Consider the following 13,347-nt stretch of genomic DNA (forward strand, 5'->3'; position numbering starts at 1 on the left):
TGAGGTCCATTAGAGCCTATAATATTATCAACACTGATTTATTGTGACTTGTTAATTTGTTAATGCAACCCACCCAGCACATGCATTAAAACACATACTTCCTATATCTTCTTCTATTTCCTACCATTTTGCACTGCTTTCTACTTCCTTCCTCTTCTCTTCCCTTATGATCCTTCTATTCTAAACCCACACCTCTACCTCCTTCCCTCCACTCCACTCACTATTTTCTTGTTTACCTTTTCCGTCCTCCCCTCAATCTCTCACTCCCTCCGTCCCTTCTCTGTTACTCAGCTCCATTATCTCTCCTGTCGACATCAATGTCCTGCCCACATCCCTGCCTTTCTCATTTTCCTGACCCCTCCTTTTCCTCTCCTTCTGTTCCTCTAAGAACCGTGTGCAATTGTGCTCTTGCTGAGTCGAGGCTTATGTGGACATGCACCTACTATTGATTATTTTGAGTGTGACACAGGCCATTTCTGTCTATCTCTCCATTTCCCCGTCTCTTTCGCACCCTGAGGGAGAACCATGTCATTATGTTCAGGAACTTAAAAATAGATTTTAAAAAAACAAAACAAAACTGGAGATGCAGGGTTGAAAGGAAGAACAGTAAGAATTTGGGATTTGGGTGGACAGAGGGAGGGTTGGCTATTAAATGCTGAGACTCCTAGGTGGAGGATGGGGGGTGGGGGTAAAGGATGAACAGAGGTGTGGATGGACCTGGGGGAAAGAGGATAAATACACTTTGAAATAGCAAGGGGAGAAGTGTGAAGGAGGGATGAAAATGAGACAATTTTTTCATCCTCCTGTGAGAAAACAGAAATAAAGAATGTAAGATGAAAGAGAAGAGTAGTAAAAGAGGGAGAAGGGCAGGCAGAGGAAGGGGAGAAGGGATTAAGACTACTGAGTGAAGAGGGAAAATCACACTTATTGAGAGCTAGAGGACAGAGAGAGATTGATTAAAGCCCCATACGAACGGGATTATCATTATGGGGGGGAGGAAAGGGATAAAATATTCTCAGTGGACCATGGAAATTTTTACTCATTGTCCTGGAAAGAAATTTTAAAGTTAAAATTAAAGAATGGGAATGGATGTCCAGTAGGACAAAAAGGCCCAAAAGACATACATAAATCCACTTTGAAATAACAGAAAAAGACGCTTCAGAATCAGCTTTTTGTAAATCCACCTGTGCATCCTCTACCAGTTATTAATCATACATATAAAAACATCAATTAGCTATAATTCTATTTTTTTATGACATGCTGTTCCATCTGCGTCTCTCCAATAATTTCATCCTAAATCTAAAAAACAAGGGGGTGGAATATGGTTGCAGTAAGAACTGTATATAAAAGATGGATGTAGCTTCTGGGCCTTAAAGGTGAGCCAATGAGGAAGTGCTTTAAGCTTGTATTCTATACAATGGCCAGCAGAGGGAGAATATCTTTTTCTTTAGAAGTCTGGGAAAACTGTAATTGCCCCCCTTGCTCTATAACCTTTGCTAATACTTTACTCATGAATTTATGGGCTTTTGGGAAGGATTTGAATCACCGTTTGACTGACAAGTTTCTACTCTGGGAGACTGCTATATATATATATATATATATATATATATATATATATATATATATATATATATATATATATATATATATCACTTACTCGGATTCACCCCTTTCTCATCACATCCAGTTTTAAAACTCAAAAATGCCAACAACAAAAAAGCTTAGCTTGAGGCTTCACAACGGGACAGGACCAATAAAGAAATACGATCAGATAAAGTCCGTGGTTTGCAGTTGAAACATATTTATCCTACATGTATATGTTTGCACAGGAACATTATATATAGTTGTAAAATATAGAAATGTCATCATATAACTCTCCAGTACAATAATAATAATAATAATAATGGATTGGATTTATATAGCGCTTTTCAAGGCACCCAAAGCGCTTGATAAAGATGGGCCATAACCCTTTACATTTTGAAACTGACATGGACAAATTCTACTTTTAACTGATTTTCTTTAGACTATGCAACCAATTGATAAGGATCTGATCTATGAGAAAGCACTACACAGGGAACAACCCTTTGCCCATAGTTTGTTGAAGGATACTTCCACTCTACGATGCTGATGCAGGCCCTGCGGATAGGATTCTTGAGTGTGAGGCAGAGTAGAGCTCGTGGCGGCCTTGTGGCTGTCGTTGTGGTTTGTTTCTTGGGTTTAGCGGTATAGTGCTGTCTCTTCCGTTGCGTGGAGCTGGCCGTGGAGATGGGCCCTCGCCCTCCGGACCCAAGCCCCGCCCCTCCACCCGATGCGGCATTACCCATCATCTTCGCCTGCCGCGCGGCATCGATCGCCGCCTGCCAGCTCAGGGCTGCCCCCGGTGTGGGGATGTGCTCTGGAGCCAGACCAACCACGCCCACTCCATGGTTGACCCCGCCCCCTCCTCCACCATGGTCGCCATGGCTAGTGCCACCACTGTGCTCATTGGTCAGGCCAGGTGGAGGAGGTCGAGGAAGAGGAGGAGGGGGAGAGTAGTCGGAGCCTGGAATTGAGAAAAAGAGAAAAGACAGAGGAGACAGGAAGTTAGCTACATAAATTTATAGATTACTTATAGAAGGGATTTGCTTCAAAAACTGTTTAGTTTGTTGGTTTGTTAGATTATTCTGAATATTCTGAAGAGGCTGGATAAAGCACAAACTCATCAGTTATGATGCCCTGTACTTTGTATTTTTGTTAGCTATCGAGTTCAAAAGAGCTAACCGCTTTAACTGAAAGTCTAAGGTCTTGACAATGTTGTGATGTCTTCATCACAAGCCATCAAATGTAGTACTTCAACATCCATGTGAAAGACTTGATGGCACTAGTACCACTTGTGCATGGCTGGATCCCTCAATCAAGAATTTAGCAATGTCTACTTGGGGAGATTAAAAACAACTGAGTAGCAAACAGTTCTTTGGGTGTAGTTGTAGGGAACTAACATGTTTAAAATGATAGGTCTCCCAGCTTTAAAGATTAATACCCACTGAAAAATCCAGAACGTGTTTAGCCCTGAAAAGAATAAGACTGGGGACAACAAATGCTTGTATTGAAATAAAAGATAAAAAAAAGAAGAGAGAGACAGAATTACAATAATCTCTGTGAGATTACATAGTTTTACGCAAACAAATCGTGGGAATAAGACGGTGTAAAACAAAGACACCGGATTAACCATACTGTATGCTTAGCCAGATTAAAGACAGTTATAATATCCTCTCAGCCCTCCTTCTCTCTGACAACTCAGCAAATGTTTCCACTGTGCATATAGATTATACGCTGAAATTTTATGCAAACAATTATTATTCACACAAAGCCAAGCGTGCAAGTGCACATGGAAATTTTCTACAGATGGAAGAAGTAACAGTGCTTTGCAGAGACAAGGGTATGTTTGTGAAACAGTAGTCAGAGCTACTGATATCAAAGCAGAAAATGTTTGTTTTTAATGATTAAAAAGAAAAACTAATTTTAAAATTGTTAAATTGTTTGAACGCAATAGATTTAGTAGATATACTATTTAATCATACAAACTGGAATATATATCATTATCTCGATGTTGCAGTGCCATATAGTAGATCACTAGATCTTTTAGCACAACTAATGCATGGTGGAAATGAAAAGCTTAATCTTTGTAGATTTAGCAATGTCGAATTCGTAAATCTCATAAAGTGAAATTCTTTTGGAAGAGGAAGAATCCAAAAGTTAAAGAACCTCTGTAAAGTTAATCCATCCTGTGCTGTTGCAACAGAGATAAGGAGCTAGAAAGACAGAGGAAGGAGAAATGTGAGTGGGTTCAGAGGGAGGAGGAGGACAGAAGTAGATTTATCCTACAATTACAGGGCATTCACAATGTCTGCTAAAATCCTGCTCCTCTCACTTCACTGCTACAGGTTTTTACAAATGCACTCACACTGGGCGATGGCCTGAGGGAACAGTACATCACATCCTGAGGACTATAGTGACTATAACACATGCACAGAGTGTATATACATCTATCGCCTAATCATCTGCAAGTGCTGCTTTCTTACTCAGTCACAGTAAAGTAAAAATAGGACAGCAATATCCCTGTGACTAGGGAAAATGGATGGTTGCCTGGTGATTGGACTAAAAAAATTTTTTCGTATTCAGCGACTGAATGCAAGTAGTTGCGGTGATTGATTGTCAACATGTCGTAATCCATCTCAGTCAGTCTGTGCCGATGAACGGAACTGGCCTGCAAAATATTTTTAACATATTTGCGTTTATAAGAGTTAATTCGCATATCATCACAAACAAATTGCATGTAATTGCCAAACTGATAGCCGACTGATAGCGTTTCATCGCCATCTTGAAGCGTCAAAGTTGTTTTGAAAACAGCAGCTACCTGCAAGTGGTCACAAACTTGGTCCTTGTCTTCGAAGAAACTATTTCAAAGGCAACAAGATTATAAATTCATTGTGACTGTAGCATTATCCACAGAATTTGACTCATCAAGAGCAACTTAGAAGGGTGCTGGCAAATCTCACATGCTTTTTGGCAATGTAAAACATAATAATTTATCCCTTACTAAAGATATATTAAAATTCATTACTGAAGTTGCTAATTACTTAATCAGTATAATTAGTTCCCTATTTTTCTTTCCCTCTCTTTTTAATCCATGTACCATGCCTCTAACAACAACTCTTAAGCCTCAACAAGCACACTGAATCTTCAAATATGTACAGCTACTGGACTCTGATACGCCCATGAAAAACAGTACAACCATCTTAAATGTGCTTGTATTTAAATGCTACTTAAGTGATCCAAAAAAGTCCAATATTTATATAAATATGCATGACAATGATGATGATAACTGTGTTAGGCATTCAATCATAAAAACAAGAAAACACAAATATTATACACACATGACAGAAAGAAACAACACACTGGACTTATTTGAGAAGTTAGTTACTAATTTCAGCATTTTTTGCATGCAACTGTGGCGTAAACCATAGATAGATAGATAGATAGATAGATAGATAGATAGATAGATAGATAGATAGATTTACTGATGCATTCATGGTAGCAGGCCTAATTTTATTGACTTTATACCATTAATAAGTTTAATGTAACCAAAAAAAAAACACAATGGTACAGCTAGATATAGCTATATTAAGACATTGTAGAAAATTATCCGTAGCCTACTTTGCTTAAATGGCCTACAGTGAATAAGATGTTATGCGCATACAGCTACATTTACTTTGCACAACACATTTAGAAATATAGCAAAGAGCTAGCTACTCTGACTCACAGCTATCACCAACAAGTTAACTTGGGATCAAGGACTTTTTGCAGCACTGCAGAAGTCAAGACACAAAACCATAATACAGCAATGACATAAAAATAACTTAGTAGATCCTTATAATACTTGATTTAGCATGTTTACATGCCATAAGCTAGCTTAGCTAGCAACTAACACGACCTTCTGTTGGGATTAGTGACTGAAATACAACCAAAATGTAGTCTTACTGTTAATGTTATATGAAAATATGAATAGATAGCCATATTCCACTCCTTATAGTGATAACATCCATCATTTGCTTGGCTTGTCATCCTTAAGGAAAACAATATAACTCAAAGCTAGCCTTTTAGCGAACTCTTATTCATTCTTAGTATTTATTGATATAGCGGTTTTGCATTTTCAGACTTTTCTGTTATGATTTGTTCTATTAATAATGTAGATTGCTGGTTTTATTTGTGTATGTGGGTAAGTTGTTTTTTATGGCAAGTCTGCTGTAATATTTGTTTGGATAAAGTGCTATATAAATAAACTTTATTGCTTCTATTACAAAATAAACTGCGATGCCCTCAAGGTAGAAGTGGTCTTAAAAAAAACAACAAAAACAAACAAACAAATGCAGTAAGAAACAACAGCACCAGATCTGCAAATATTTAAAGAGTAGTGTGCTTTGAATAGAGCAGTCATGCCCAAGGAGGTGCTCTTTACATTTACCAGCAATGAAGTCACTTGGTATCAGATGCAGCTGTGTCCTATGAGAAAAACCACTGTGGTTTCAATTTTCGAGCATATCTTTCATCTCATTACTTGGCTGAAACTGCACTCCCCTCATTTATTTATTTATTTTCAATAAAATGAGGGGTTGATTTTAGAGATTTTCTTAAAATCAGCATAGTAAAATTTTCTTTTATCAAACATGCATTTTGGCTCTGTCTCAGATGCTCCTTTATACTGGAGCATATCTTCCTTCAGTGCGAGTTAATAACTGCTTCCTGACTTCTGTTGCACATCATCATTTCTCCTTTGCTCTCTATCTCTCACAAACGCACACTCGCAAACACACTCACACATAATCACTTTCAGCATATTGTACTGCTGTGTGATCAGTTTATCTCACATAGCCTGCTCCTCACACAGGGTGTACCCCACCGAGAGAGTGTGTTTGTTAGTATGTGTGCTGTATGAGCGAGTTTGAGAGGATTAGAGGCAAGTAAACTTTAATAATACTAATCTGTCTGACCGCGTGTCTCTCCTGTGCGTCCGTCCTCTCACATGCATATGCACGGACATGTGTTTGTGTGTGTTGCACAAGCTTATGTGACCGACTATAATTCTATTAGCAGCTCTAATGGAAACACAGCATTCCGTGGAAATATGATTCCTAGAGAAAGGGAGAGGTGGGACAAGCAAAGGATGAGGGAAAGAAAAAAGTGTAAAGGACTTAAAACCACTATTGTCATTACACAACACTGTAATGGCAATAGTGGTTCATTTTTATGCTGTTATTGTTATTGTTATTTTAGTAGACTCGCAGACATAAGGTTCTTCATTTTCAACATCTATCCACCACAGGTTTTGTGGTGTAGCTCCATTTAGGCCAGGCTAACTCATCATAAATGTTCTTTTGTCTGTGCTTTCATGTTACTCTGATGAATATAACTCACCTAAACATTGTTGCAAGACTAAGCACCTGCTTCCAATAGCAAAGGCAAGCCCCAAAAGCAGTGACCTCCCCCAGCTGAACCACACCGCCAAAACTGATCAGAAACTGTTTGGGAGCCTCATCGGTGCCTCAGGCTCTTTGCTGTGCTTCTCAGAGTCCCCAGATCCCAGTCTGTACAAGCATCTGCAGCAAGCAGCAGAACAAAGCCAGTCCACAGAGGCCAAACCCTGAAGCCCACAGGACCCAAAGGATCTGCTGCCAACGTCACACCGGGAGACAACACAGGGCACCCCAAGGGGTCCCCTCCCTTGTGGTATATAATAATAATAAACTAAAAATGCATGAGAATTAAATGAAACAGTGATGAATTTATCTATGATCTTCCAGGGATAAATCAGGGTCAAATCAATGAATAGGAAGCAGAGGGACTTTATACATCCAGCTTTGTACTGTAAAGACAGTCAGCATTCACTCTTAATGAACTTGAAGTGAACCTGAAGTGAAACTGAGTCAAACTTCACTGTGAACTGAGCTGGAGACTGTAATGAGCCGTGATTCAAACTAAAGTCAGTGGAGCTGTTATCTACTTAAAGATAAAGACTGGCAAAAGATACTATCACTGCAACTCTAAGCACTCTGCCTCAAAATATCATTGCTGCTCTGCACTTGCACACAGACAGTATTCTCCAGATCGGTTGGTCTAATTTTGGTTACCAGCAAAGTACGGTTCCTTTGCAATTTACAGTGTCAATAACTGCATTAGTGGAAAGCTTACAAAGTATTATGCCGCTTTGCTCTGTTAATTGGCTCAACCAGATAATGAACAAAGACAAGGACCAATCAGATTATGCCATCCAAAATCATTCTCAAGTCTTTCCCTCAATCTGGTCTTTTTTCCTCGCTTCTTTTTTCACTCATTTTTACACTCTCACTCTCCGTCTGCTTTTGAACAGGGATCTGCTTGAACGGACAGTAAAGATGCAATTATCAGTCAGTTAACTGATGATGACACCTGATCACACACTAATTGAGCTAGGGTCCACACATGCAGGCACGCACAAACATGTGTCACCTCTAATAAGACGCAGAAAAAAACTAATATTTTTGTGGCGAAAGCTGGTCTGTTTTCCATCTTATGAAAATACTATCTCCTTTGTTTTAAGTGTTCTGTTTCCTCCTCTCCTATTTTTTTCCTCCTCTTGGTCCTGATCATTGCCAAATACCCTCTTAAAAGCCTGCCCTCTAGCTTTTCATCTCTATTTCTTTCTCCTTCCCTAACCCGCACCTCCTCATCCTCTCCTTCTTTTCCCCTTCCTTCTTTTCTCCCTAATCTATACAACTGTCACTCCCTCCATTGACTCTCCAGCAGCAGACAAGTTCATTTTCAGTCGTGCACCCTTCCTCCATTAATCTACCCCCACCCCTCGCCCATCGCCTCTCCATTTTTCCCTATCTCTCTTGCCTTGCTGCTTCTCACTCTTTCTCCCATCACTTGCCTCTCTGTCATCTCCAAATAGCTGACAATTATTCTTTCACTCCTGCTCTCACCCATCTCCTTAGCTGAAAAGAGAGGTTAGCCCATAACTAATCAGATCCACAACACCGCTCCTTCCTCGCCGCCTGTAGCAGTCACCTTCGGCCTCATGCCTGGACTAAGACACTAAGCAAAAGACGACACAAATAATTATTTCAGTGACAAAGATTGTCACTTCTTCCACGCTTTTCAGATCTTGAATGACATCCCATCACGCTTAACCCTCATTATCGCTGTCATCGTAAATACCAGTTGTAATGCTAATACTACTTTTTAACCAATTTATGTGTCATCCACTCACTAACACGCACACTTACACATACATGGAGCGAGTGTACTCACAAATCCCAAAGCAAGTTAAAAGGTTTATGTATCTGTTGTACATACACACAGTCTACTCCTTCATGTACACACTGTGTGTGCATATGTGTGTCTCTCATTTGTCTCTCTCTCACACTGTCCATATGTGCCCATTATCTGGCCGAGTGAGCACGGCACACAAACACACACTCATGCATACACACCTGCTACCCTCAACACACAAGCACACCTGCTCCCCTTGAAAAATAAGACACATACACACCTGCTTTTCTTAATCTATGATACTCCCCAGCAGACACACACACACACATAAAACAAGCAGGACATGCATGTAATTTACAAGGAAAATACACAAAGTGGAAATCACATGCTTGTGATTGGGGCATTGCTGAATAATCATGACAACCAAACAAACTGAAAATTTGCCACACTGCACAGAAAATTTACTGTTAATGGGCAAAAGGGCAGCCTATTGTCAGGAGAAATTCCGGCTCATTTAGCGCACACTGAAAGTAAGATGCTTCTTATTGGTTTGAACACAACCAGTCAGCACACACACCTCTGGCTCTTACAGCTGACGTAGTTTGTCCCACTTTGTGATGTCAAACACAAAGAGGTAACAGCAAGACATATTGACACTTTTTGGTTATAAATAATAAACTAACAACAAGTGCGTGTATTTGTGTTGCTCAAGCCATTTTTTTATTGTAATAGTTATTTATTGGTGTAAGCATTAGCTATAAAAATCCTGTTGATTTATTCATTAAACTAAGCAAGATACCTGGTGATGAAAAGTGAAGAAACTGTGTATGTGGATATTCCACACAAAAATGTAAATGTTGTTTGAATTATGCATTAATGTCCTGTATTCAACACTGCATGGGTTCAGCCCTCGCTCTGTCAATCATGATTCTAAAGCAGTGATTGGTTGTTGTCTCCGTATTCCCAGGAAATCACAAAGGACACGTCTTTAAAGCACAGGGTAAAAAAATAAAATAGAGCTCTAATACTAATATATAGTAGTACAATTAGTTTTCAATCTGTATATCCAGGATTTAATACTGTGTGATAAATCCACCACTCTCAAAACAGTCTTATCAGTGGTTGTTTATTCACACAAATGCCGTAGCTTTCAGAAAATTAATAAAAGAAGTTCACTGCGGGACTGTAAATGTAGCTACTTGCAATTTATCCCTTTTGAAGTGACACTTGTTACAATAATGACACATTATTTTAAATCCTCAGAGGTTAACTTTAAGCCAAAGATAAGACGTTGATTTTAAGTTGTTTAATACTTTGAAAGTCAAATCAGCGCTTGGCTGACTAGTTTGAGTCTGAGCCACATCCAACGAGGTCTTATTTTTTCATGACACAGTGAAATGTGAATTCCTCTGAGATGATTTTGGTTTTTTTTTAAGTAACTTTAATAAATGTTTTGGATGCTGAGAGTCCTGAAGGTTTGGCAACAACAGGATTTTAGTTAAGGTAATAATCTGTTGTAATGTAATGTCTCGGGCTTCTTCTACCTGTCCCTTCAAAGGAATTATTTAACATTCTGGACAGCATGCTTATTCCATATCTAAATAAGTGATTAGATTAACAGCACTCTTCAAGGAGCACCCCATAAGCTTAGTTTAGAGACTCAACAAGCTTACAGTAGCTCTGTCCAAATTCTGCCTTATAGCCTCCCTAAACTTCACTTCCATTATATAGTTTGGCATTTTTAGACAGTTTCTGTGGAGTGATTTCAACTACAGTGTGTTTCTTCTTCACAACCTTTGAGTGGAAATGAGTTTAAATATTGTTTGGCAATAGTAGTAAGATCCCTGGTTTGATTCTTAGAGGAGACATAAATCTGTTGGGGATCGTGTCAGGAGCTCAGATTTGTGAAGCAGCGTTTTAGTAAGTCTATCTCCGCTTTTGATTGGCTGAGAGCTAATTAGCATGGTCATACAGCCTATTCTTTACCCAGACAAGACCTAAAAACATGAACGCAACAGTCAGAAGCCACTTTCTGTCTCAACATTGCGCCATTTACCACTATAGGTGTCAAATAGAGTCAGCGAACATCTGCCCTCTAAGTGATGTACAGTAAAAGTCACTGCAGAATGACTGGGGTATAATACATTTCAAACAGAGGGAGTGTGTCTTAATAGCTGACAAAGCATAGACACAAAGGACAAATGTGAGGGTGAAGAACGTGAGCGAAACCAGTGGAAAGGATGCCGAGAAATAAAAGAACTTAAAGGAAACAGAAGCGTGAACATGAGGAGGAGGAAAATAGAGGAGAAAGTGACGTGTAGAGGAGGAGGAGAGGCAAGAGGAGGAAGGTTCGTTCGCACTGCCTCTCCATGCCGACCTCGCATACACGAGTATTCATGCACACAGCGCAGGCAGCAGATATTAATAACTCCTTATTAATATTCATCTGCAGTGGAGAGATGTGAGGCCAGAGCAACCCAGATACGAACAGTTTTCTCTACCTGTCTTTGTGTGTGCGCGTGTGTTCCTTGCATCTAAAGTTTGTGATCTCTATCAATCTCTGCCTTAGCAATGTATATATTAACCATTTATTGGACATATTTGCTGGCTAAAACAACATAAAGAGTTAATTTCCTGAACTCTGATAAGCCACACTCCCAATGCAGAAATTCTGAATGCAGTAAGGTCAAAAGCTAAACCAACAACACACAAGTTCCACACAATAGCATCACTAACGAATGCATTTTCTCCTTTTGAGATACAAACACGCTTAAACAAAGTGGCATGCAATATTTATTAGTGGCAGGTTCCACCTTATCCACTCTCCTCCACAACTCCTGTTCGGTCCTTTTCTTTCTATTCTGCTTTTGTCTTCCTGTCTGGCTCACCTCCCACTTCACATCTGCCCTTTACTTTTGTAAAGGCCACAGTGGGCGCCTGCATTGTACAGCTTATGCCATTCAGGCATGTGTTCATCTAAAGAGCCTTTCTGTTAAAGTAAATGCATACATTTTGTAATCCCACTGAATGGAAATCATGACCTTGGCAAGGTCATTTTATGCAAAACCCACTGAGCCTTGCCTGTATAGTGCAGAATCAAGTCATTGCAGGTGGCGTGATAGTGGTTATACACAGGTTAAAATAAATAACCATCTACTAGAGGATCAGCACACTGCAAAAGAAAAATACAAATCACATACTGCATACACCCTGCAGCATCTGTATTAGCAATTTTATTCATTAATGTATGTATTCATTTAGCTCCTATAACTATAGTAGCAGGTGTGTGACACAAATCACCAAATCCTAGATTGCCTTTAACAATACCCAAACCTCAAGGAGTACGATAGTTGGAAAGACTGTATGTCTGTGCAGGTTGTCAGTCATCCTGGTCATGATAGTCTTAAGATCTTGAAAGAAGAAGGCACTCTGGACTTCTTTAAGTTTGTGAAGATGTTTTACTTCTCATCCAAGAGACTTTTCAGCTCTAAAAACAATAGGTGGAGAGTAACAGGTGTTTAAACCCTCCTCGGTTGTACACTTTGGATCGACTAATGATCCTGTGCATCATCACATGAGCCAAGTGGGAAAAAAGTTCTCAGTCATTACAAAAACTGAGAGTTAACAGTTGAACCCCTCTATCGTGTGATCCACTGAGGTCACCTGAGGCACGGTTTATGTGGGGCTCACAGGCCTCAGTTGCACCACAAGACATCTCAAAGGTAACCTTTCGACAAAATGCATGTTATCTTATAATCTCTTTAAATGGTTTAAATGCTGCATTATTGAATTTATATTGATTCTACAGCTGGGCTTTTAAAATATCACCAGCCAGATTTCAAATATTTATGGATGCCTGCTTTGGCTGTTATCTCTATCTTTTTGGCAGCCAACTAGGTCACCGTTTGCCCGCCTGGTCACTCGTTTTCTCAAGTCATCGTGTGACCATGTACCTTTCAAACAGCAGAATATATCAAATCTCTCAGCTATGCCAGCAGCAGTCGCCTGGCTTAGCCATTAAAAAGAGCCTGTTCATTTGAGTTCAACAAGAGGTTAAAAATGAAACATAAAGAATAACCAAAATGCCAAAATCAAAGACAATAAAAATGCTCAATAACAATGTGTCTTACACTCCCCATATGCCCTTAAGCAAGGATTGTATTTGCTCCAGGAGCCGCAGTAGGAGACTGTGGATGCAATCTGCAGCTGAGATGAGGAGGGATTGTGTGAAGATGTGTTACTGCGAAGCAGAGCGTTGATGATAAGCAGTTACAAATTGTAACACCACTTTCTGTGCAAGTGTGACCAAAATCAAACAAAAAAGCTTTCAGTCTTTTATGATTTTTTCTCCTTTTTTAAAAAATTTCTTTTAAAGATTGTCTTCAGGTGCTGAGAGAGTGAAGGACTCACAACACAATGTAGTGAGGCAAACATCCCAGTACAATTAGCTTGAACAAAGCTGGGTTTCTTTCTTGTCAGCTGCCTCCTGTGGGAAGCTTTCTTTTTGTTAACTAGGCCAAAACAAATTTAAAAATCAATATTTTGAGTTTATCTAAG

General features: G+C 39.4%; 1 protein-coding gene across 1 annotated transcript in view; it reads right to left on the reverse strand.

Annotated features, from left to right (window-relative positions):
- Window positions 1-13,347, reverse strand: part of cacna1c (calcium channel, voltage-dependent, L type, alpha 1C subunit) — a 227,298-nt gene that overhangs the window by 159,281 nt on the left and 54,670 nt on the right. The window contains exon 2 of the mRNA XM_085386740.1: window positions 2,110-2,542. Coding sequence (XP_085242866.1) covers window positions 2,110-2,542 — 433 coding nt within the window. The remainder of the gene's footprint in view (window positions 1-2,109; window positions 2,543-13,347) is intronic.

This window comes from Rhamphochromis longiceps, linkage group LG17 (assembly GCF_057381845.1).
Source record: "Rhamphochromis longiceps isolate RC_006_pf linkage group LG17, R_longiceps_female_GT1.1, whole genome shotgun sequence".
Lineage (NCBI taxonomy): Eukaryota > Metazoa > Chordata > Actinopteri > Cichliformes > Cichlidae > Rhamphochromis > Rhamphochromis longiceps.